At 63.8% G+C, this 24,982-nt stretch overlaps 1 protein-coding gene across 10 annotated transcripts in view; it reads left to right on the top strand.

Moving 5' to 3' along the window:
* The first annotated feature begins 247 nt into the window (after positions 1 to 247).
* The window catches only part of TNS1 (tensin 1), a 54,969-nt gene continuing 30,234 nt past the window's right edge, over positions 248 to 24,982 (top strand). For 6 of the 10 annotated variants that reach the window (XM_068407327.1, XM_068407329.1, XM_068407330.1 and 3 more), the window contains exons 1-15: positions 248 to 742; positions 8,915 to 8,953; positions 11,137 to 11,178; positions 13,929 to 13,978; positions 14,313 to 14,484; positions 14,853 to 14,903; positions 15,441 to 15,563; positions 15,858 to 15,922; positions 16,044 to 16,127; positions 16,240 to 16,352; positions 16,985 to 17,045; positions 18,265 to 18,340; positions 18,478 to 18,607; positions 18,922 to 18,987; positions 19,545 to 19,706. In XM_068407327.1, coding sequence (XP_068263428.1) covers positions 716 to 742; positions 8,915 to 8,953; positions 11,137 to 11,178; positions 13,929 to 13,978; positions 14,313 to 14,484; positions 14,853 to 14,903; positions 15,441 to 15,563; positions 15,858 to 15,922; positions 16,044 to 16,127; positions 16,240 to 16,352; positions 16,985 to 17,045; positions 18,265 to 18,340; positions 18,478 to 18,607; positions 18,922 to 18,987; positions 19,545 to 19,706 — 1,261 coding nt within the window. In that variant the 5' untranslated portion in view covers positions 248 to 715. The remainder of the gene's footprint in view (positions 743 to 8,914; positions 8,954 to 11,136; positions 11,179 to 13,928; positions 13,979 to 14,312; positions 14,485 to 14,852; positions 14,904 to 15,440; positions 15,564 to 15,857; positions 15,923 to 16,043; positions 16,128 to 16,239; positions 16,353 to 16,984; positions 17,046 to 18,264; positions 18,341 to 18,477; positions 18,608 to 18,921; positions 18,988 to 19,544; positions 19,707 to 24,982) is intronic. The other 4 variants (XM_068407335.1, XM_068407336.1, XM_068407337.1 and 1 more) reach the window with 3 other exon arrangements.

A 24,982-nucleotide genomic window follows, 5' to 3' on the forward strand; every position in this document is an offset into this window, starting at 1 on the left:
GTCCCGCCGTCCGCCGCGGCCCCTCGGTACGGGGTGCGAGGCGCTGTGCAGGGGGAGGTGGCGGAGGTGTGGGGGGGTATTTTTTGGGGGGGGGGGAGGGGGGGGGATCTGCCCACTTGCGGGCACCCCTCGCCCAGAGCCAGCTGCCCGAGTTGGGCTCCCGGTTGCCTTTAAGGGCGTTTTTGGGGGTGGCGAGGGGAGCGGAGCGGGGCTGGACTTGGAGCGCGCCGTGCAGCTGGGGAGAGAGGGGAAAAGCAGAAGAAGAGGGAGAAGGAGCGAGAGGAGGGAGGGAAACGGTGGAAAAAGCCGCCCGGGACCCCCTTCCTCGCCGGGGCCGGTGCCCCCGGGCTCCGCAGCCCCCGGCCGCCCCGGGGGTGCGGAGGGGAGCGGGGGGCCGGCGGGACCCCCTTGCACTCCTCCATCGGCGGGGTCCCGCTTGCGGGGAGCGAAACCCTTCGGTCTCTCCCCCTCCTTCCCTCCCCTCCCTCCTCCCTCCCTCCCTCCTTCCTTCCTTCCTTCTCCAGGCTTGGCCCGGGGAGGGAGGGGGGCTCTGCCTGCAGTCTGCCTTCACGCCTCCCGCCCGGGCGACGCCGGGCTCCCGCCTGCCCGCCCCCCCCCGCCACCTACCCCGGCCCCTCCGGCCGCCCCCCACGGCCCCCGGGCCAGGTGAGGCTGCGCTGCCGTCCCTGTCGGATGTAGGCAGGCGAGACCCCGGATGGATTTCGGGAGCGTCATGAACCAGGTACGGGAGGGCGGCGAGGGCACGGGGGTCCCCAGCGCCCCCCCCTCCCCGCCCCGAGGTGGGGGGTGATGCTGCGGGGGGTGGCAGCTCGTCAGGGGGCCGGGGGCCACGCGTGACATCCGAGTGGTGATGGGGTGGTGCCTTGTTGGGGGGTGCTGCCCCCCCGTGTTGGGGGGTCCCTTGTTGTCGGTCCCCGATGGGAGTCTCGGGGCGCTGTTGAGGGGGCAATGCGGTGCTCGCAAGGAGGAGGATTTGGGGAGGGGGTGAGGGCCGGTTTGCTGCCGGCTGGGAGCTGTGAGCGGCTCGAGGGCGGGGGGGCCGTGCCTCCCGTGCCCACCTCCCCACCTCGCCGGGGCGGTGACTCCCTGGGTGCCCCGGAGGGGGACACACAGGCGCTGGGGTTCGGGTCCCCTCCGAAGTGCGCAGGGACCTGTCCCTGGGGAGCGAGGGCTGCGCGGGAAAGCGGGGTCCTCCCCCGGCGCCCCGCTCCCACCCCCCGGCCGGGGGGCGATGCTGGGCGGGTGCCTGTCACCCCGGGCGGGGGACACGGGAGGGGCAGCGCCTGGGCCGGGACACTCTGGCAGCCCACGGGTTAACCCCCTTCCCCGATCCCGCCGCGGGACCGTCAATGGTTAAACCCCGGGTTAATGAGTGGCGAGGAGCCCGGCAGCCCCGGCGGGTGCCAGCCCCCCCCCACCCCGGGCAGGGACCCCCGGCGCCGCCGGGCTCGCAGAGGGTTAAATCTGGCAGGGCCGGTCCCGGCGCAGATGGTTTTGGGCTGTGCTCCTGGGAGAGGAAACGGCCGAGGGAGGAGGCATCAGCCCTCTCGGTTTTAAGGGGAAAACAAGAAAAAAAAGAGAACTGCGCCGTTCCCCGGGGCGCCTGATCCCGCTCCGCATCGGGGTCAACCCCCGGTGCGGGACCAGTAACCCCTGGTATGGGTGCTGGAGGCATCTGGCGGGGACAGGGATGTGACAGTGGCTGCGCACCCTGGGTCCCCATGGAGGGTGCTGGGGTGGCATCTGCTGTGTGATGAGTTGGGGGTGCTGGGGGGCACCCAAGCAGGCACCCAGTGTCCCTACAGCGTGGTGGTACTGGGAGGGCTGCGTGTGTCCTGCCTGGAGCCCGAAGCCATCCCTGGGGGTGACACCCCTGGGGAAAGCGGGTGGGGAGAAAACAAGCCTGCAGCCTGCACCCTTTCTAATGAAGCCCCTCCGTTAGCCATCCCGCTGGCCTGTTTCAGGGAGGGCAGTGCTTGTGCCACCCCATGGGGCTGCTGCCCACCCTGGGCACGGAGCTGTGCCTTGGGGCTGTGCCCCTCCCCGTCCCCCCCATTTGGGGTCCCGAGCCAAGGGGTCTGCTTGCACTCTGGCTTGTTTAGGGGGGCTGCCAGAGCAGAGCTGTGCCCTGTCCTGGGCCACCGTCCTGCTTGGTTTGCCACCACCCCATGGCTGGCCTCCTGCAGCCCATCCGTGGGGCATCCCGTCACAGTGCTGGCAGCCCCTGATCAGCACCAGGGCCCCCCTGCTGGGTATTGGGGCGCAGGGAGAAGAGCATCCCCATGGCACAGCCCCTGGGCAGGGGGGAGCAGCTCCATCTCTGCTTCCCCCTCCTGTTCCTATAACTTCCAACACCATAGGTGGGGCACACCAGTTTTGGGAGTGCTGCTCAGCAGTTCAGTTTCACTGCAGCATATTCAGCTTCATCCCGTGGGGTGAAGATACAGCACTGATCCCAGTCTCCATCTGCTCAGGGCTTTCCCCCATGAGGGGAGTCCCTGGGCTCAGTGCTGGGGGTCACAGACCCCTTGGGGCAGCCAGAGCTTATTTTGGCACCTTGACCACCCCTCAAGGTGGGTCACAGCCCCATGGGCACTGGCAGATGCCCCTGATGCTATGGGGCAGCCCAAAGCCTGTAGTGGAGTCTTCTGTGCCTAGGGATGGGGCTTGCCTGGTGCTCCACCAGCGTGGCAGAGAGGATCTGTGGGGGACAAGGGATCAGTGGGGCACAGCCCGCCTGCTTCTGGGCCCATGTGCTGGCCAGTCCCACATGAGAGCCCATGTGCTGGCCAGTCTCATGTCAGAATCCATTTGTTGACCAGTCCCATGTGAGAATCTGTGCACTGGCCAATCCTGTGCTGGAATCGCTGCTGTGACCAATCCTATGTGAGAATCACTGCTCTGACCAATCCCATGTCAGAATCCATGTATTGACCAATCCCATATGCAAATCTGCACTGACTAATCCCACCTAAGAATCCATGCACTGACCAATCCCGGGTGAGAATACAGTTGCTGACCTATCCCACGTAAGAACCTGTTCATGAACCAATCCTGGTGAAGCCCCCTGCAGCAGGCTGTGTCCCAGCCAATCCTAGTGTGGCTCTGCTCCTGGCCAATCCCTGGTGTGGGAGCTGCTCCCTGGCCAATCCCGGTGGCTGGTTTGGGGCCAGGGGGATTGATGAGGGGCTGGGGGGACCACCATCCTCTCCCTCGGGGCAGGTGGGGTGTAAGGGGGCCAGTGACCCCATGCCCTCCTTGGGGGCAGGTGGGGTGCAGGGGGGGCAGTGACCCCATGCCCTCCTTGGGGGCAGGTGGGGTGCAGGGGGGGCAGTGACCCCATGCCCTCCTTGGGTGCAGGGGGGGCAGTGACCCCATGCCCTCCTTGGGGGCAGGTGGGGTGCAGGGGGGGCAGTGACCCATGCCCTCCTTGGGGGCAGGTGGGGTGCAGGGGGGGCAGTGACCCCATGCCCTCCTTGGGGGCAGGTGGGGTGCAGGGGGGGCAGTGACCCCATGCCCTCCTTGGGGGCAGGTGGGGTGCAGGGGTCCAGTGACCCCATGCCCTCCTTGGGGGCAGGTGGGGTGCAGGGGGGGCAGTGACCCCATGCCCTCCCTGGAGGCAGGCTGGTTGTGGGGTCCCTGGGGGACCAGCATGAGGGATGTCCTCATAGTGGGTGGCAGGTCCCATGGGTGGGCGCTGGTAGCGGGGCATGGCTGGGGCTGTGGGGCCAGTGCCAGGCAGGCGCTGGCCCACGGGGCTGGATCCAGACCCGCTGCCTGCAGATGTTGCCTTTTTAGGCACTGGAGCACAGCACATCCCTGCCTGTGGCCGGCCTTGGGCCGAGCCAAGACCCGCTGGCAGAGCGGGGCAGCCCCTGTCCTGGGCATGTGGAGGCACCTCTGTCTCTCTCCTGAAACCCAAAACCCCTTTTTCTACCCCAAACAGGCCCGGGGACACTACCTTCTTCCCCTTCCCCTAGTCAGCTCTTGGCATCCCTGGGGCGGATTGCTCAAACTGCCCCGAGCCGGGACCTGCCCTTATTTGGGTTGAAACCAGGGCTATTTTGGTGCGCTGCCTGCATTGCAACTTCTCGGAGCTTCCCTGTGCGTTGCCTTCAGTGTCCCATCCCGTCTCACCGTGCTGGGGCTGCTGGGGGCTGTCACCTTCCTGGCCATGCCGTGGGTCTCGGGGTGCATCAGCGTGCTGACGATGGCCCCCAGGGCCACTATGGGGTGGAGTGGCTGGTGTCCCTGCTGGTATCTCAGCCCTGATCTGCAGGGCTGGGCGCACTGGGTGACCTCTGTCCTGGCCCTGCTGCCGCCTTTCTGTGGGGGATGGACCATGGGGCAGCTCCCCGGGGACATACCGGGGGGTAGACAGAGGAGATGGGGTCCATGCCAGCTTGGGGGACATCCCTGGCATGGTGGTGGCCCTTTGCTGTGCAGTACCCTCCCCGGGTACCAACAGCATCTCTTGTGTAGTGTAGGGGCAGGGCAGCCTGGTGGCTTCTGCCTTGGCACAGGTGCTGCCAGGCGCCCCAGCACGGAGAGGGCGGCACGGAGAGGACGGCACGGTGACAGTCCCTGGCCTAGCTGCAGGGTGAGCCGGGGATGCTTGGAGGGAAGCCTGGGAGCGGTGAGACCTCCGTGCCCCGGTGTCAGCCCAGCCTGACTCACCCCAAGCCGCTGGCTGAGCTGCTCCCCAGCCCTTCGGCACAGCTGTTGGTTACCCCCACCCGAGGGGAGAAACCCCAAAAAACAGCAGAGGCCCTGAGCGCTGGCGGGGGCAGAGAGGGGCAGTGTGGTGCTGGGGTGCTCTCCCTCCCCGGGACCCCCGTGCTGGGGGCCGGGGCTCTGCGTGGCCGCCCTGTGCCTCATACACCAGGGCTGTGCCAGGCAGGGTGGAGCTGGGGCGAGGGGGGAGCGGGCGCGGATGGAAACATGCCGTCCTCTCGCTGGGGACTTGTTGTATAAACAGGAGATTTGCCAGAGCTGCGAGAAATGTGAGGGCAGGAGCAGGCAGCACGTGGTGTGGGCAACGGGGACCTGACCCCTGGGCAGGGCAGGGGTGTGGCTGGAGGGGCACTCTCTGAGCCTGGACCCTGTAGTCCCTTATGGTTGACAGCAGGGAAGGATGCTGCGGCTGGTCCCGCCGGGAAGCAGGGAACAGGAGTGCTGGAGAGGGGAAGACCTTCCCTGACATCCCCGACTTGGTGGCCCCAATCTGTCCCCTTAAAGTGCCTTCTGCTGTAGGGTGCCAGAGCGGGGCTCCTGCTCTGCCCCACACTGTGGCTAAGAGGGGGATTGGCAGGGCTTGGTGGCTGCGGCAGGGCTGGAGGGGCTGGCGAGCAGGGGAAGGGCTCTGGGGCTGCAGTGGCCCATGGCTGTCCCTGGGACCCCCCCCTTGCCTGGGGCAGGGTCTCAGGGTGAGCAGAGCTGTGGGGTGCATGGGGAGGTGGTGCACAGCCCAGACAGGACGTGGTGGCATAAAACTCAGGCAACCTTGCTGGGGAGGAAGAGGTCCCCCATGGGGTGACGTAGGACCCCAGGAGGTTCCCCGTGGGGGTGACATTTGCTGAGCTGGCGTTGGTGCCACCCCAGCCTCATGCCATGGGATGCTGATCTGGCCACTGTGTCACCATCCTCTTTAGCAACCGCATTTCCAGCCCACCAGGTTTGGGCAGGGGACCCCCTTCCTGGGGGCTGAAGGAATTGGGGTGACTTGCTCCCCTCTTTTGGGGTCCACATCCCTTCTGGGTAGGGGGGGCCAGGAGGGCTGTGCCTGCCTGTTGTTGGCTTGCTGTGGGGGGTGTCTAGGATGCTGGGGGGGTCCCTTTTGACAGCACATCTCCGGCTCGAACCGCACGAGCTGGGCTGGCTTGCTGGGGTCTCCGTGCCTGGCTGTGGGCAGTGGCTCTGGCATGGTGGGGTCTACGTGAGGACCTGGGGTGGCTGATGCTGCGGCTGCTGCCGGCATTGCAAGGGTCAGCACTGTCCCGGATATCGGCCAGCTCGGGAATGTTTATCGGAGCTCCTGGGGAAAGGAAAAACAAAAACCGCCACCCAAAGGAAGGGATATGCGTCAGAGATGGGCCTGCGTCGCCCACCGGCTGCTGGGCGGGCTGTGCCGTGGGCTGTGGGCCAGCGCTTGCCTGGCTCCGGCAGCCCGGCTGGGGGGGACCCCTGTGCTCCCCCAGCCCGCCCCGTGCCCAGTGCCACACCGACCCATCCCGCACCCAAATCGCAGGGCCCCTCCGTGGAGGTTTGTCTCACCCCAGCCCCCCTGGCATCCCGCGGACTGGGGCTACAACTCGCAGGGATGCTCCAGCTTGAGCAGGACCTGGCGATGCCCCTGGGCACCTCCGCGGCTGCAGGGGTTATTTTGCTGAGTGAGAAGGAGGGAGAGGAAGGATTTGGGAGGGAGGGAGGTGTGGACGGTGGTTGCAGCATGGAGAAGGCTCTGGGGTGTCTCATCGCTCGGTACGTGCTGGACGTCCACATCCCTCCACCCTCCCTCAGTGCTGAAGTCCTGGTGGGGATTTGGGGTGCAGAGGCTGGTCCCCGAGCTGCAGCCGGTGGGCTTTGGTGGAGGAGGGCTCCCATGGGCTGCTCTACCCTGGGGCAGTGCGGCCAGGGGCTGCCAGGGGTTTGCTGGCCCGGTGTTTACTTCTGGGCTTGGACATCTTGAGGGTATGGAGTTTCTCTAGGTGTGGTGACAACTGGCTATGAGCGAGCGAGCCCATCGTTGCTCTCCAGGGGAAGGCTGCAGGGTGTGCCCAACCCTTTACAAGACATCAGAGAGTCTCCACTGCTCATGGCCGTGGGGCCTCGTTTGCTGGGAAACTGATTTTGCTGCTTGGCAAAACCGGGGTCTCAAGGCGGCGGCTCGTGGGGATGTGGCTGCTGGGAGGGACGGGGCTGCGAGCTGGGGGGCCGGGTGGGCGGGCGGGGGGCTGTGGGGGGCTGGCGGGGTGGGCGGCAGCCCTGCTGCGCCTCGTTCCTCGCATTCCTGGGCAGGGCTGCCGGGCAGTGGGGTCATGGCGGCGGGGGCCGGGCGGCAGGAATGCAAACACCGGTGGGGGGAGAAGAAAGGCCGCTGTGTCTGCCGCGGCGAGGCGAAGCCCCGACCAGGGGTGTGCGGGTCTCCCCGCCTTTCCCACCCCTTCCTGCACTGGGGGATGCGGGGGGTCCCTGGGGACAGAGGTGGTCCTGGGGGTCGCAGTGGTTCTGTGCGAGGTGATGCTTTCGCCTGTCCCATGGGGCAGGAGGGATGCTCCTGCACCCCTGAATCAGAAGCTCGGCTTCCCTAGGAAGGGGATCTGTTGCCTGGGGCAGGGTCTGTCTTCTTCTCCTTGAACCTTGGGGTGTGTTTGAGGCAAACTTGAGAGAGTGATGGAAGCTGAAAACAGCGTTACGTTCCTGCAATCCTAAAACTGCTTTTCTGGGATAAGAGAGTGCCATAGAGCCCGGGCTGGTGTCTCCTGTGGATGGGAGGAGCAGTGTCGGGTGCGCACAAGCCCATATTAGACATCAGCGAATCCCCTAGGGCAGGAAAACACAACCGTGGCCACCCCAGTTTTCCCCCTTCTCCAGCCAAAGGAGCATTTGTAGCCTGTAAACCTCCTGGTGCCAACAGCAGAGGAGGGCTTAGGCATGGACCCTACCTGTCCATGGGGCCAGCGTGTCCCATGGTGGGGGAGCTGCGCATCCCTCCCCATCACCGGCCTGGGGAACTGGGGCTGGGTGGGCGCCGGGAGCCCTTGGCTGAACATCCCCGGGGGAAGAACGCAGCGGTGTGCGGGGCACGGTGCGGGGTACGGCACAGCCCTCGCCGGCCCCGTCCGCGGCAGCTCGCTGCCGGAGAACATTCCAGGGAGGCTGGCGTGGGGCCAGCACCGCGGGGCAGGGAAAGGGGCCTTTTATGGAAGCGTTTCTGCATTAGAATAAAATCATAATAATAATGAACAGGGGAAGGGAGCGGGAGGAGGAGGAACCCCTGAAGAAAACAAGGAGGCGGGATGGGAACAGGCTGGCGGCTGGGGAGGGGGCTGGCGCTGGGCATCACCCAGGGGACTGGGATGGGGTGGGATCCAGGTGCTCCGAGTGGGGTACGTGGGGCAAGTCCTGGTTTGTATGGCCCAGAGGAGGCTGAGTGGGGCACGGGGGGTCCTCGTGCTGCAATGGTGGGGGACCAGCCCCTGAGTGGCGTTTGTCACGTTAGCTTGATGCGGGGATGGGACAGGGGATGGCTGGATGGTGTCACCGCTCCTGGGGACACATGGAGGGGTTTGGAGGGAACGAGGTGCTCCGAATCACACCTTCCAGTACCGCCAGCATCTCTGGGCCAACGCGGGGCGGAGCGGCTGTTCCCCCTGCCCCCGGCACCGGCAAGGCGCTGCCTCTCCCACCCTGGCCTGCTGCTGCTTCCCGGCTGACTGGGGTGCACACAAAACCCAAGGTTAATTGTCAGTAATTGCCGCTGGTAATTAAGGTAACAATAGCCGGGCTGTGAGCTGGCGGCTGCAGGAGCGCTCATGAGGCCACGCTGGGGTTTGTTCCAGGAGCTGCTCTTGGCATTGGGCAGCCACCCTGCACTGTGCCATGCCCACACGGGGCTGGGGCTGCCCGGGGCGCCCCGGCCAAGGACAAATGGCACCGCTGCCATGGCCCCGAGCCCGCTCCTGTCACCTGGGAGCCCAGCCGTGACCAGGAGCCCTGTGCTCCTGCCTGGGGTGACAGGGCCATGGGCCATGGGTGCCCCTGTCACCCCCTCGCGCAGGCACTGGGTTTGCTCAGGGTGGGAGGATGCTGCAGCCCAGCCCCTTCCCATGCCCCATGCTTGGGGTTGGGGGCCGCAGGGTCTAATCCTGGCTCTCTTTCTGCTTCCTTGCAGGCTGTGACCCCCTGCTCCCCCACTGTCAACTATGAACTGGTAAGCGAGACCCTCCCTGTGTGCCGTGGGTGTCAGGCAGGGCTCTGGGGATGCTGGGTGGGACGGGACCCCCTGTTCTGCACTGGGTGTGGGGCTTTCTCTGCCTGGGGGCTTCAGGGTGTGAGTCCCCTACCCCCAAAACCACAGGGGTCCTGTGCTGGGGGTAGTGGCACCCTCCATTTCAGTGCTGTGCCCCCCAGCATTGCTGGCTGTAGGGGATGCCCGTGTCTGAGCAGTACGAGCTGGGGCAGCCTAGCCATCATGGGACTCCTGGAGCTGGGGATTTTGGGGAAGAGCAGTGTGCGGGGTTCGTGGGGGGGACAGGCAGATGGGACGTGACTAGCCTGGGCTCTGGGCTCCCCCGGCGCTGAGGGCCTCCTCTCCCTGTCTGGAGTCAGGGCGGTTTCTTGCACACCCGGAGATGGCTCTACCAGATGTGCCTTTGGCTCGGGGCGCCCAAGGCTGTGTGTTCGTGTCCCTTGTTATTGTCACCCCCTTGTTTTGTCCCTCCTGGGGACCTTTAATGAGCAGCTGGGGCGGGGGGGATGCACAGCCCTTCCCACCCTGTCCTTTCTGGACACTGAGAAAACAGCTGGGCACCCCATCTCCGGACACCCAGTCCTGGGGAAGGATGGGTGCGCAGGTGCTGGGTGGGCAGCCGTGCTCCCTTGCCACACTGCTCGGGGCCACGGCAGTGCTCTGGGGATGGCAGGGCACCGGGCTGGCACTGGGAGCAGGAACGTGCCTGGGGCAGGGGTTTGGAAGCATGGCATGGCAGTGACCACCAGACACCATCTTGCTGGCGGAGCAGCCCCCCTGCCCCATCCCCAGCCTGGCCCATGGTGGCGGGCAGAGCAGGCACGTGGCGGCGGGGAGGCTGGCATTGCCCGGGGCTGGCGCAGCCACCCTTCACTTCTTGCTCCAGACGTGTGCCAAGGCTTGCTGGGGCAGGCGCTGGGGAGAGGAGGCCCTGGCAGGCTTTCAGCTCCGGGCTTGGCAGCGTGGCAGTGCTGGGGTGGCCGTGCCCCATACGGGACGCTGGGCTGGGCGCCCCGTAGCTAGGCAGGGGTCTCACGCGAAAAGTGGGTTTAGGGGATGGCCCTGTGCGAGCTCACGGGAGCAGCGTGTGAGCCCGAGTGAGGGGACGGGGTGGGAGTGGAGCGTGGTGCCCGCCCCGGGGCCCCATGGTGGTTATCTGCCCCGGGTTTAATCTCTGCCTGCACCCCCGGCCCCTGCCAGCCTCCTCGGGCACTTATCACCAGCAAAAACATGTTGACTTCGAGCTGGGACCGTTACTGCGGCTTGGGGAGGAAATCAAAAGGGCTTTGCCCTGTCCCGTGGGCTGGAAATGGCAGCCCCAGCTCCACTGCCAGGACCGGAGCAGCCTGGTCTCGAGGGTTCCCCTGGTCCCAAGACCCCCACGAGCTACCCCGCCTGGTCCCTTTGCTGCGCCACCCCCAAGCACCCAACCAGTTGTCCCCAGGCAGAGCAGTCTGTCCCCTGCTCCCTATTTTTGGGGTCCGGACGCTCTCCCCCACCCCAGGAAGCTAATTCTTGTCCCCAGCCCCATTTCAAAGCTCTCTGTGGACTCCAGTGGCATGACACCAAATTCGCCCCTTTTTTGAGCATCTTGGACCCCTGCTCTGCTCCCGCCGGGGTCCTTCGCCAGCCCCGCGGGGCCGGGTTTATCTCAGGGTGCTGGGCCTGCCGGTGGCCAGCGGCCAGGCTGGGTGTGGGGCTGTGCCGGGCTCACCCCGTTGTTTACAGCCTGGCTGTGGGGTCTGACCATGGAGGATCCCGGTGGGATCCTGGAGGTGTGGGGGGCACCGGGTGCCTGCCGTGGAGCGGGCGCAGGGTTCGGCCGAGCGCACTCCATCCGTGACAGCGGCCCAGCGTGGGGGCAGCTGCCGGGAGGTGGGACGGCAGTGCCCTCGGTACTGGAGCATCGCCCCAGCTCCGTGCTTGGGTTTCGAGGGATTCCCGACCTTTAGGAAGAGCGGACACGTTGGCGGGCAGGGAAGGAAACGGGACTGCGGCGTGTTTCCTAGGAAGGGCCAGAAATAGCCAGGGGGGAACTTCTGACCCTGTTCCCTGCTCTCTGTGTATGTCTCTCTCTCAATCTCTCTCTCCTTCTCTCTCGCTTGCCTTTTTCTCACCCTCCCCTTCCTCCTGCCTGCCTCCAGCCATCCCCGGGGGAGAGCATCACGAAGCAGGTAGATGCCCTGGTAAGTGCTACCAGCCATGGAGGCTGGTCTCTGCCTCAACGCCTCCTGGGGGCTCACTTGTGCCTGTCTCATTGCTGCAAGCAGTCAAAATCCCTCACCGTGGGATGTCCCCGTGATCCCCCAACATCCCTGGGACCCCCCAGCCCTCCCTCCCTGACAGCCAAGGTGATGATGGCCATGCCAAAGGCCAAGCGGGGTGCCCAGGGTCGGTGGCAGAGGCGGTGGCGGAGCCCAACAGAGCGGGGGCTGGGGCTTTTGCTGCAAAGCCGGCTTTCCTGTCTCGGAGCCGGGGATATGTTATTTAATCTCTGGACATGAAATTGCTAAGACAGTGTAGACAAAGGCCCTGCCAAAGTCAACGCGGACGGCTTCCCCCTGCCTGCAGCCAGCTCGCCGGCCTCCCTGCGTGCCGGGGCTGGGACCCGAGGGATGGAGGTAGGGTGGTTCCCATGAGGAAGAGGGTGAAAGCCTTCCTCACCTGGGAGCCGACTTTGGCCCATCCCTTTGGTTGGCCAGGACGTTTCCAGCCCCTCTCTGAGTTGGAGAAAGACCATCCACAGGTAGAAAAATCTAGCAGGGCAGTCAGGACCCCCCTTTACCATCTTTGCACTCTTTTGGGGAAGTTTCCTGGTATTTCTGCAGCCTTTCTCGTGCCTCGCGTCACCCTTTCCAAGCAGAAGGGACCTGTGGGTTCCGGATGGTGCCCAGAGCCTGGGGACCTGCTGAGCCAGGCTGGGGCAGGGAGGCGAATGCTTGATGGGGCTGGCAGGGGGGTCTTCAACCCAACGCGGCTGAGACCAGCCTGTCTTGTGCTGGGCTGTACTGGGACATACTGGCTTGGCTGGGGTCTCTGCTCCAGAGGGGACCTTTGCAGGGTGTCCCAGCCCGGCGGCGGGCAGGAGTGTTTAATAACATGAGCACTTGCTCCTATCAGCTGATCGTGGGCTGACTCGTCCTCATGCAGGGGCTGGCAGCAGACGGCAGCGCGGCTGCGGTTAGATCGGGGGGAGCGGGGCAGAGCTGGGGGGCTCCTGCTGGGGCGGGGGATGCTGGAGGGCCACGGGCACCTGCTCCCCCGGGCCGGGAGGGTGCCGGGAGCAGAGCTGCCGTGCCTTGGAAGTGGATGAGCAAGGGTCTCGCTGTGGTCAAGGTATGGAGAGGGAGAGGGGCTCTCGTGTCCCCCCCTCGCTCGCCCTCCCGTGCCTCAGTTTCCTCAGCCGGGAGAGGGGGGCGAGTCCCGGTTGCCCCATGTCAGCTCCTCTGTTGGGCCAGGCTGCGGTGTGGGAGGCTGCTGCGGCCAGGTGGGGTGACAGGGGCTGGTGGGGCTCCCCTGGCTGGCAGGTGGGGGACCCCAGACATCTTGTGCTGCGAAGGTTTGGGGCAGAGCCCGCGGTGGGGACCCCATCCCGGTCATTGGTGGGTGACACAGGGACAAGCCCACGGTCAGGTTCAGGCTTGCTCTATGCACCTTGACTCTGCCTAGGGAAGGTTTTACCTCCCTTTCTGCTGCGTTTTAACTCGTCCTTTGCCTCCAGAAATGCTGGGGAGTTCCTGGCGTGAGCAGGAGATTTGGGGCACCGTGGGGACAGCCTGGGGGGGAGGTTGTCACAGCTACCCATGCACCCCATGCTGCTGCCTCCTGGAGTGGCTTCAGCTGGGAGGGGAGACTTGTCCCCGGGCCCCGCGGTCTCCTGAGCCCAGCTCCGCTCCTCTGGGCAGCCTGACCTTGAAAGGGGGTTGCGAGGCTGATGGAGGGTGATGCCGGCTGCCCGTGGGAGCAGCCCTGGGACTGCGCCGGGTGGGAGATGGCGGGCGAAGGGCACTGGGGAAACCTCTCCCACCTCGTCCCGTCACCTCTGGCCGTGCTGGTTGCGGGGTGCTGCAGCCCCGAGGAGGGTGGCAGCAGGTCCCGCAGCTCTGAGGACAAAAGGGGCATCCCGGGAGCTGGCTGTGGGGCACATCTCCTGTTTCTCGATCCTTCTGGGGCTCGGGACGTGCTGCCTGTGCGAGATGAGTCTTTAAATGACTCCTGCTTGTTAACTGGAGATACTAAAACTAATGAGGTGTGAGTGTGTTTTTCCTTAGCGGTTTTTTTTGGAAACCTTGCTTTGTTTTTCGGCTGAGGTCACAAAGTCACCGAGTAAACCGGCTGCAGATGAAATTCTTGAGGCCGGAGAACATGCATAAATAGAAGTTTCCTGCTCTGAGAGCTCAAACATTTCCTCCCGGCATTTGGCTCTGCGGAGCCGGGGCCAAAGCAAACCGTCGTGCCTGGCTGGCTCCTCGCCGCTGCTCGGGCAGCGAACCTGCCCCTGCCCTGGGCAGGGCCAAAGCCGCTCTGTCCTGCCAGATGTGTGCCCCGAGCCCGGCTGAGACTGGAGGGACTCGTAACGTGCCTGAGACTGTCCCACCAACCACAGCATCCTCCTCAAAGCTCCTCTGGGACCCTGTGCCAAGGCACCGGCCCCTCAGTGCCCGTAGTGGCTGGTTCCAGCTGCACTGGGGTTGTGAGACCTGGGTTTTGCTTGTGGCTGTGGTAGGGGTCCATGGTGCTGTTGGGGCATTTGGTGCCACTGGGGTGCTCAGCGAGTGGGATTTGGAGACAGCGATATTTTGGGGGTGTTACGGTGCACAGCGTGGCGGGGATGGGATCCTCTGGCAGCACCATCACACCTGGCTCTTGCAGGACCCCTGTGCTCGCTGCAGGCTGGGTCAGAGCAGTAACTTGCTTTTGCTCTCTGGTTCTTTAGGATGCCACAAAATCCCCCAGGAGCGGGCAGTCACGCCACAAAACATCCAGGTGGGTGCCTCAGTTTCCCCTTCTGGTGACCATCTCTGCCCTGCCTGAACCTTCCCCGTGCCCCGCCAACACTTTGCTTCTCCAGATGTGCTACAGCTGGGAGATGCTCCCCATGGAGAAGGCACAGGGGTTATGACCCACCATCCCCAACTTGGGATCCCAAAGACACTCCAACAGGGCTGGAAGCAGGGCAAAGGCTGCAGGCAGCCCTGCCACTGCATCCCCACGTATCCCAGCCTCCCTTGCTTAACCCCAGGGGCTGTGCAGGGTGGGGAAGGGTCACTGCATCCCCTTCCCACACCATGTCCTGATGGCGGTCCCCTCCCTCACCCAGGAGCATGAGCCTGACCGCGGCCATGGAGAGCAGCTGCGAGCTGGACCTGGTGTACATCACGGAGCGGATCATCGCCGTCTCCTACCCCAGCACGGCTGAGGAGCAGAGCTTCTGCAGCAACCTCCGTGAGGTGGCCCACATGCTGAAGTCCAAGCATGGGAACAACTATGTGGTGAGGGGCATGGCTGGGTCGTTGCCAGACTGGGGAAGGGGCTGGGGTGCTCAGGCCCTGGGGATGAGGTGCTGCAGAGGCTGGGGTGATGCATCCTCACCTCCAGCTGGTCTCGACTCTGGTGAGAGGGGTCTTTGCACCAGCATGGATGGATTTTTTTTTCCTGCCTTGAAGCTTTCCTGTCCTTTTTGGACCCCGTGGGAGTTTTTAGCTATTACATTGCCCCGTGACAAGGCATTACCAGGGTTAATGTGTCCAGGGAAGCCTCTCATGGGGGCATTTGGGGAGGCTTTGAGGTGAGGAAGAGGTGAGGGGTGGCAGCAAGGGAGGAAGGTGTCCCCTCACTCTGTCTTTGCTCTTCCCTGAAGCTTTTCAACCTCTCTGAGCGGAGACATGATATCAGCAAACTTCACCCCAAGGTGAGTCACAGCTGTGGGGAGCAGAGGGGCTCGGGGGCTTGGGGCAGGGCTGTCTGCAGGACCAGCTCCCCTCTGCAAGCAGTTTAGGGAAGGAAAAGCCACCCTTTCTATCCCACCCAGCTGGTGGAGGAGCAGAGGAGGGAAAGCCCAGAGGAAAGCACCAGGACTTCCCAATGAGTTCGTGGGGTTTCAGCTTAACCCTCCCTATCCCCAGCCCAAACCTGGCTGTTGTGGCCTCTTAGAGACCTCCCTAAGGCATCATCCCCATCCCTGTGACCATGGAGGAGCCCTGGGCAGCTGAGCTGAGTGACCTGGGTGGGGCTGAGATCTGGGACCCCAATGGCTCACCCAGGGCAGGGGTCTGGGCAGTGGGGTACAGGGTTGGGGGAGAGACTGGGAGAGGCACGTCAGGGCAATGCAGCAGTGCCCACCCTGGGTACGTGCCCTGGGCATTGCATGCTGACAGGCTGGGGACCGTGGAGGGGGCAGAGCCCAGCATGGATGTGACCCCTGGCTGTGCCCCCGACTCCCACCCAGGTGCTGGATTTCGGGTGGCCTGACCTGCACACCCCGGCGCTGGAGAAGATCTGCAGCATTTGCAAAGCCATGGACACGTGGCTCAACGCGGCGGCACACAACGTGGTGGTGCTGCACAACAAGGTGGGCCGGACCCTGTCCCTGGGGTGCACAGTGACAGGGGTCTGGGAGGCTGCAGGATGAGGCTGAGCAGCTTCAGAGGCCAAGGGACGCAGGGAACATGGTGGTTTGTGGCTTGGGCTGTTGGTAGGGTCAGCATGTGTGTGCACTGGTGTGTATATAAGGGTTGGGGTGTGCATATGGGTTAGTGCATGTGTATAGGGACCGGTGTGTGCCTGCCCGCTTGCGGGGCGGCCGTGCCCTGGTGCTTGCAGGCACTGCAGCCCCTGTGACCCCCCTTCTGCTGTGTGCCCGCAGGGGAACCGCGGCCGGCTGGGGGTGGTGGTGGCTGCCTACATGCACTACAGCAACATCTCGGCCAGGTGAGAGGGACACGTGGTCCCGGGGTGGCCCTGGGGACCACTGCTGACCTCCATCTCGGCAGTGTTGGGGTGCTGGTGCCAATGCTTTCCTTTGACCTCATCTACCCTCTCATCCCTACAGTGCTGACCAGGCTCTGGACAGGTTTGCCATGAAGCGCTTCTACGAGGACAAGGTGGTGCCAGTGGGACAACCATCCCAGAAGAGGTGGGTCCTGCCGTGTGTTTCGCCCCTGTGGCCAGGGTGGTTGGGTGCAGGGGGGCCAAGGGGAGTGCTCCACTGTGGGTCCTGTCCCTGACCTGCCTGTGTTCCCCTCTAGATACATCCATTACTTCAGCGGACTCCTGTCCGGCAGCATCAAGATGAACAACAAGCCCCTCTTCCTCCACCATGTCATCATGCACGGCATCCCCAACTTCGAGTCAAAAGGCGGTAGGTTCCCCCATGCCTCCCCCCAGTCCGGCCCCCATGCACATGCCACCGCCCCACGCTGCCTGGCTGGGCTTGCTCTCCATGGGGGATATTTTCCACAATTTCCTCGGCAATCTGAATTTCCCTTGCACTCTCTGGGACTGTTTACCTCTATTAGCAGGATGCTACCCTTTTCCCACCGAGGTGCCCCCAAGGGATGTCCCCCCGCATGCTGGGCACTGACCTGAGCTGCAGGGTGACAAGGCTTTTCCAACGGCTTTTGGTAGGATGGCATCAGATTGGGGTTGGCGTTTGGGATGCAGTACCAGCCTGGTGCCAGAACTCAGAAGTGGTCCCATGCTCAGAAACCATCATCTCGCCACCATCCCCAGCCCAGCCCTTGCCCCAGGTCCTACAGGACCCAAACTGGGCTATAGGGGCTTTCCCCCTTTCCCACCCCATCTGGAGCATCCCTTTCTGCCCATCCCAGATGTTGCCCATGGCTGGTGCGGGCTGGCCGGGGCGGGGAGCGGCTGTTTGCCTTGGCTCCCTCCCTGTTTGTATTTCTCCCCCGTGACTAATCCCTACCCCGGCCCCTCCACCCTGCCGGCTAACAGCAGTGCGCCTTCTCTCCCCGCCTTGATGTCTTCCAGGTTGTCGGCCCTTCCTGAAAATCTACCAGGCCATGCAGCCCGTCTACACCTCGGGGATCTAGTAACTATCTCCTCATCGTGGGGCTGGGGGCTTCCCTTCTCCCCAGTGGTGGGCTTGGCAAGTGGGGGAGATGGAGAGGGTCAAGGCCAAGTCCCCCGCGGTCCCGGTGCCCTGTGCTTAGTCTGTTTGTGGTCCAGGGAACCAAAAAAAGGGGCTTCCTTTCCCTCGGAGGTGGTAACTGGCTATACTGGGCCATACTGGACCATTCTTCTGGGAGGGCTGTAGTGACTCTGCGTATCAGCAGAGGGAGCCCGGGGCTGCGCAGAGCCTGGGGCTGGGTGTCCCCGGAGGGCGTGGGGACAGGGATGGGGACACCTCGCCCTCCCTGGGGGATGGAGGCATTTGTCCTCTCCCTGCCCCAAAGGGCTGCTCCTCCTGCCCGGAATCGTCCTAAAAGCTTTCTTTCTCTCCCGAATAAAGAGTTTCCCCCCATTTTAACCTCCCCACGGTTTACCCCGACACCATTTTCCCACACTGCTTCCAGACCAGGCGCTGGCAAAGGCAAAGCAGGAGCTGATTTTTCCCGCTGCCCCGCTGGGGCCACATTCCAGCCTGGGACCCCCGGAGAGAGCAGAGCCCCTCGCCTGGGGGCTATTCCCAGCTCAGCCCCCTGAACCAGTACCTCCCTTCTCCGCAGCCGGGCGTCCCTGTAGCTGAGATTTACTGCCATCCCAGCCTTGCCTTTCAGCTTTTAATAGACTGTTTCTGGGATGCCGGTAATAAACTCCAGGTTTATCTTGCTTGTGAAATCCAACTCCCTTCTTCCCTCGTCCCCTGCTGCTGACGCCACCTCCCAGAGGCAGCCCCCCGGCGCCCAGGGAGGGGAGGGCTTCTGACAGGGAAACTGAGGCAGGGAGGAGAGCCTTCCCCGAGCGCTCTCCCTCTGCGTCCTGTGCTCTGCTTGACCCACAGGAGCAGGGTGGACAGCCCAATAGCCCAGCCCCAGCACTCAGACCCCAGTCAAACGTTCCCACCCACGATTTTTAGCATCGTCATTGAGCTGTGCCTCAGTTTCCCGCTCCTGTCTGCCTCCCCCTGGGAATGGATGCCCTTTGGGATGGGGGCCAGGACCCTCCTCTGTCACCTGGAGGGTCAGCTCTGTGCTTTGCACCTTTCCTGTCTGGGTTTGGGTGTAAGGGGCTGGTGGAGGTGGCACTGGGAGCTCTGCGGGGGAGGCTCTGCACCGCAGCTCATGTCCTCCCGCTGTCCCTATCTGCAGCAACGTGCAAGGAGACAGCCAGATGGGCATCTGCATCACCATCGAGCCTGGCTTGCTCCTCAAGGGTGATATCTTGGTAAGGAGCCTTGGCTCAGCCCCCTGCGTGGGGAGCAGCTGAGGGACAGGTGGTCCATGTGCCTCGGGACCCCCCGGTTCCCCCTTTCTCAGCCTTGGGGTCTCGTCCTGATGGTCAGTTCTCGCTCCCCTCTGCAGCTGAAGTGTTACCACAAGAAGTTTCGCAGCCCAACCCGCGACGTGATTTTCCGCGTGCAGTTCCACACGTGCGCTGTGCACGACCTCGACGTCGTCTTTGGCAAGGAGGACCTGGACGAGGCCTTCAGAGGTAACTGCCCTGGCACCTCCCCACCCAAATTACCTGCTTCTCCTGCCCTTCTGACACTACTCCCATTGCTGGGATGTCTGGGCAGCCACCCCAGATCCACCCCTGATGAAGCAGGGCACCCCTGCTTCATCCATGGGGTTGGTTGGTTGGGAGCTGAGACGTGCTGCCCCATGCCAGGATATCCCCTGCCAGCTCCCATCCTTGCACTGGCTGGGGTGGGTGCCCTGCGCTCTGGGCATGTTTGGGGTGGCCATCTGTGTGCTATTGGAGGGATGGATGGAGATGGTCCCTTTGCTCTGCTCTCTCCCTGCCAGATGACCGTTTCCCCGAGTACGGGAAGGTGGAGTTCGTGTTCTCCTACGGCCCCGAGAAGATCCAAGGTACGGCTGGCTCACTGCCACGGGGGTTTGGAGCTGGGTGCTGGCTCCTTTCCTGCTCCTCAGCTCTATCCCCTGCTGCCTCCCTTGCGACCTCCCCCTGCCCCATTTGCAGTCCCTTTGTCACCAGGGTGAGATGAGGGGTCCAGACCGCAATGCTGGTCTAGGAGCACCCATGGATGCCCTATCGCCTTGGCTCTCTACTCCAGGAGGCCGCTCTCTGCAGCATTTGCTGGCTCAGGAGAGAGGGAGGGGGTGCTTGGGAACAGAGGGCCCCCCCTCCACTCAAAAAGTCCAGACCTAGGCACGCTTGCTGTCAGTCTGCTTGTCCCTAGGCAATCCCAAAAGCCCCAGCCAGCCTTGTACACCTTGTTTGTGGGTCTTGATCATTCTCCTATGCTCATTCATCCCTCTCAGTGCCCCCGTTCCTATGTGACTCTCCTGCCTTGCCCTACGGCTTCTGCCCTCTTTCCCTTGCCTGCCTGATCTCCATGTCCTCCCTCCGTCCCACCTGCGCTGGCTCCATCATCACCCTGACTGACCATCCCACCTCTTCCCAGGCATGGAGCACCTGGAGAATGGGCCCAGCGTCTCTGTGGACTACAACACATCCGACCCGCTCATCCGGTGGGATTCCTACGAGAACTTCAACATCCAGCGTGAGGACAGCGCGGAGGGTGCCTGGGCTGAGCCGCCCCTGCCCGGCAAGCACCTGGAGAAAGGTTAGAGCTCATGAGGCAGTCGGTGGCCAAAGTGTCCCTGCGGGAATTCCCATCACCCTGGGGAAGGGGACACTGGCGGGCAGCAGAGCTGGGGGCAGGCGGCTGCTGCTGGAGGAGCGTGGCTGTGGGATGGGAGAGGAAGATCTCATGGAGTTTCCCTCCTGCCAGCAGTCCCAGGGAGCTCAAGCTTTTTTTCTGGTGCTTTTGCTTTCAATACCCTGTTTGCAAAGAGCAGGGTCCAGCCCTGGTTCACGTCCCAGGGCTTTGGGAGACCCAGACCCCAAGTCTTTCAGAGGCAGGACCTAATGGGGAGGCCATTATGTCTCCTAGCTTCTTGCTTGCTGCACAAGCATGGTGGGACATAGCCATGCCTCAGTTTCCCCTGAGGGATGAGGACACCTCACTGGCCCTGGAGGGTCCTCAGCATGGTTTGGAGCTGGGAAAAGCCCCTTGAGCATCTGCCTGGATGTGGCGAGTTGACCACCCTCGCCCGTTTGGCAGGAACAGGCAGTACTTGTGTGTCAAAGGGTGGTGGGCTCCCATCCCGGCGGCGAAGCCACCTGTGGCCGAGCAGATGCCTGAGCTTTCCTGGCCTGGTCTGGACAGGCGTCCCTGGAGCGGGGACAGCTGCAGTCCCTGACGTCCCTGAAGGTCACCGGCTGCTCTGAGTGGAAGCTGTGGGCGGCTGGGCTCGCAGGGGAGAGTGGGGACACTGGGTGTCCGGGGTGGGCGAAGGGGTGCCTGCCTGAGGTGGGGACATGGGGCTGGACCCGGAGTGGCTGCGCGGAGCTGGCACAGCACCTACCTTGGCACAGGGCAGTAAACAGGCAACTTGTGACACGTGCGCTCAGCTATGCGGCGGGGAGGGGACGCCTGTCCCCACCGTGAGCTCAGACCATGGCTCTGCCCCTGCCCCGAGCTGGAAGGACTGGCTGGCAGCTCCCTCCTGCCTGCAGAGACCTGAGTGCCTCGGTGGGTGTGTGTTCCCCTCTGGCCCCCGGGGCAGAGCCACAGCACTCCCAGCCCCTCGCAGGGCTGCAGAGGTACCCCAGGGCTCCTCTCTGTCTCCTCAGGGGGGTCTTGACGGGTGTCAGGGCTGTGGAGGTCCCTCCACGCGTGGCTGGGCTGTCCTCCCCGCAGGGAGGGCGGCGGTGGGGAACGAGGGCACCTTTGCAATCGGTTTGGCGATGAGCCGGGAGGGCGAAGCCAGAGGCAGGAGGCTGCCCTCTGACCCGTGCCAGTGCAGGCAGCTGAGAGGCAGCCCATCTATAGGGAGTCTCCTGCCGGCCGTCCCATGGGGCACCTTGAGCAGCAGTGGGGAGAGCCATTGTGGGCTCGGTGGTGTCCTGTCTTCCTCCCTCTCTGTCGGCACTTTTCCTCTTCTCCAGCCTGTCCCAGGCCGGGATGGGGACCCCGGTGTCCAGCGGTGCGAGGGGGGTCCCTGTTTATGGTTGTTCTCGCCTTATTTGGTCAGGGAATTGCACGCCACATTTTTGGCACCACCAGGCGCGAGCGAGCGGCGGCCGGGGGCGGAGGAGGGGTGAGGCTGGCACGGGGACCCACACCGGGGCCGGATCAGCCACCACTCCTCGTCCCTGCCACTGCCTGTCCCTGCTGCTCAGCGAAGACTCCCCGCAGACCGGTGCCGCAGCCCGGGCCAACGGGATCGGGATTGCCCGCCAACCGGTGGGTCCCCCCTGCGCCGCGTCTCTGCTGGCCACAGCCGCTCTCGGTGGGGGTAGATGTCTTTTCTCTGGTGGCTTTGGCTCAGTGTGGGGTAACCATCTGGGCTGAGGGGGTGCCTGACAGGGTGGGGGGGACCCTGTGAGACCCCAAAGCTGGAGGGGCAGGTGGATGGCTGGGGATCCACCAGGAGATCTGCTGGGGATGGTGCCTGTCCTGGTGTTACCCTCGCCTCTGCTGTACTTATCTGCAGGGTGGCGGGGAAGGGGAAACTGAGTCGCAGCAGGGTCACTGGCTGACCAAGCTCACCCAGGGCAGGGGGCATGAGAGGGGTATCTGAACCCCCACATTTCCCTCTGTCCGAGAAGGAACCCAGCTGAGTGTGTCAAGCGGGGGCTGCTCTGTGAACCACCCCCATGGCACAGGCTGGCCCCGTTGGTGAGCTTGCCCTCCTGCCTTACCCAGGCAGGATCCCTGCTGCCTGCCAGGCTTGGGCTGCCCTGTGGTCCTTGGCAAGAGTGGGGTGTGCTGGGGTACACCTGCAGACCCATACCACTGCCTGTCATCCATCCCCACGTGGCACCGGGGAGGTAAGCAGTGTCCCCAAGCAACTCATGGCTTCGCTTGTCATCCTTCCTCCTCCTCAACGGGGCTTTGCGGTCGGTGCCAGCTGCGTGGCAGGTTCCTGTGGTGGTCCCCGTAGCCATCACTTGGCTGAGGGAGTGTTTGGAGGCTGAAGGGTGGTGATGGAGTGCTTCTTCCTTTGGCTGTTTTGGGGGTTCAGGTGTCCCATATCCTGGGTGGATGAAGGATGCTTTGCCATCCTCTGGCTCCCCACGCCCTGGCTCTCCTTGGGGGGCCAGGCTGGCTCCAGGGAGGCAGGAGGAGACCTGTGGCTGGATGTGGCACTTCTGCATTTGCAGCTCGTTGGAGGATCACCGCAGAGAAAATTTTGGGGTACTGCAGAGGGAGGTGGGCAAAGGTGATGGGGAACATCTATGGCCTAGTTTGGTTTTGCTGTGAAGACCAGCACTGATGGAGAACAGGGTGCTGGTGCTGGCATGGAGCTGGTGGAGATGCTGTCCCCAGGGTCTGCATGTGTGACCATGGTGTGGGGACATGGGGCCTTGCCATCCTGGGGTGGTGTGAGACAATGCAAAAAGGCTGGGCGTGTGTCCCTGACCCAGCAGCTCCTTGTACTGGCTGTCCCTTGGACCCAGTGGCTCGTCCTGCTGCACACAGCATCCACCCCTCCTGCCTGTCTCCCACCTCCATACCATCCCCATCCCCGGCCCTGCCTGCTCCCGCTTTTTACTAGGGCTGGAAGGGGGGTGGCCAGGACTTGGCCAAATCCAACATCTGCAGGAGACTTGCTAAATCCCCACCTGAGTCATGCTTCTGGCACGGGGCTCCCCTGCAGCTCAGCCCCGTGCGGCAGGTCAGGGCTGGCTGGGGTGGGGAGCAGGATGAGCATCCCACCCCTCCAGGCATGGGAGGTCATGGCAGAGCCTGACCCCCTGCGTGGCAAAGGCTTGGGGGGTCCCAAAGCCACCCAGACTGAGCTGGATGCTGGTCCTGCACCTTTCTGTGGGGCAGCAAGCCCCTAAGTGGGGTCACTGTCATCCGTTGGTTCCCCAGGAGGGTGGGCATCTCGTTGGGTACATCTTCTCTAGTGGGGTCAAATCCTGCCCCACTTCTCTGGGGCCAGGCTGCCCAGGAGGGCGAGCCAGGCTGTGCAGAGGCAGGGAGCCAAATGGGCCAGGCCGGAGCTGTTAAAGCCATCCCCGGAGCTGCCGGCAGGCTGCTGCTCTCCCCCCCGCCACTGGATCCGTCCCCTGGCCAGGCTCGGCGGGGAGGGGAGCCGCTGGCTCTCCTCTCGCCTTCGCCAGCTGACTAAAGCCGAAGGAATTCACTTCCCCCTCCCCATCCCGCCCCTCTCCGTCACTCTCTGCTCCGGCTGGCTGCCGCAAGGTAAGGGCTCAGTGGGGTGAGCGTTTTTGGGGGCAGTGGGGACCCGGCTGGGCTGGTTGGGGATCCACGGGGAGTGTCTCCCCTTTGCTTCTGGTTATTCCCCATGGGAGAAATGCTGGAGCATCCACAGGCTTGGCTAGACATCTCAGCTGGAGCGTGGCTGCTCCCAGGGCAGGGTCTGTCCTCTGACCTGGTATTTGGGGTTGTGATGTGGTGGGGTGATGGGGTTTGGTCCTGCTGGAGTTGGGAACCAGACAGGGCTGATGGCAGGGGATGAGAGCAGCGTTTCCAGCCAGCCCCCTGACTCACAGCCCCATTTGCTCCCAAATAGTGGCACACGCCAAGTCAGCATCCTCCCAAAACCTCCGAGCTTTGCTTGCTTCCCTGCCTTTTTATTTTTTGCTCCGGTTGTGCAGCAGCAGGCAGCCTGTGGCAGGGCAGGTCGAGGGCTGTGGGAGACGCACGATTTGGTGGATTAGAGTGGGGGGAGCCTCGTGTTTTGCTGAGTGTGTTGGATCAATCAAGGAGTGGAGGCTTGAGCACGGGTTCAAGCAGGGGCCTGAACACGGGGTGGGCTCGGTGTCACCTGGACTAGTGAATTGTCAGCACCATTCCAGTGTGGATTTTGCCCAGGATGGAGCAGTGTGGTCACAGGGGTCTCCGGGATGGACAGGATCCATGCTGTGCCTCCTGCCATGGGACAGGGCAGCACGTGCCATCCCAAAACCAGTGCTGGCATGTCTGTGCCATGCCACGGCGCTGGCGGTGAAGAGAAAAGGGAGGTTGTGAAAACGGGTTGGGATTGGCAGAGAGCGCGGTCGGTGGCTTGGCCGCGGCAGCTTTCCACTCCTTTTCGGCTGCGTATTTATTTAAGATGGAGAAACTCAAGTCTCCAGCAAGATGTTTGGGTTTGCAGTCCCGGCTGGGCTACAGCATCACATGTGGCCTGAAAGGACATCCCCACCCCGAAGGTGTCACTGCCTTTTGGGGACAGGTGTGATGTGGGTGCACACAGGAGCTGGGCAGGGCTGGGGGTCTCAGACTGGGGTGGGGGATCACTCAGTGGGGTGTTGCTCAGCAGCCGGTGCAGGGGGGACAAGCTGTCCGGCTGTCTGTCCGTGGTGCCTAGGAAATAGTTAACGCGGCGCAGTCCTGCCTGTGGAGGAAGTAGTTGATATTCATAGCTAGGAGCTGTCTGTCCTGCTGTCCTCCCTCCACGGCTCTCGCCCTCCCCGCACCTCGCTGGGGTTAACCTGGGCTGGGGCTTAGGCTTGGGCGGCCCTCAGCCGCCTTCCTGGTGCCTCTCCCCTTCCCCTCCTGCTCCTCCCTCGTCCCTGTGTGGTCCGGGGTGGAGGGGAGCACAACCACACCTTCTCGCCTCCAACCCATCTCCTGCCTCTGCTGCCTTCCTCTCCCCCTCCGGCACCCCGTGTCCCGGGGGTACCCCGTATCCCAGCCCCCCCGGCACCCCGCTGCTGTCAGGGTGTCCCTCTTGCTCCCCCGCTGGACACGGCGCTGGGGAGGGAATAGCTCCCTCCGCGAGAGAGAAAGCAAAGCCAAAGGGACAAACGCCAACCAAAGCCAGCCCCGAGCTGTCTCGGCTCCTGTCCTGGACGGACACA

Source organism: Nyctibius grandis, chromosome 9 (genome assembly GCF_013368605.1).
Source record: "Nyctibius grandis isolate bNycGra1 chromosome 9, bNycGra1.pri, whole genome shotgun sequence".
In the NCBI taxonomy this organism is placed as follows: domain Eukaryota; kingdom Metazoa; phylum Chordata; class Aves; order Nyctibiiformes; family Nyctibiidae; genus Nyctibius; species Nyctibius grandis.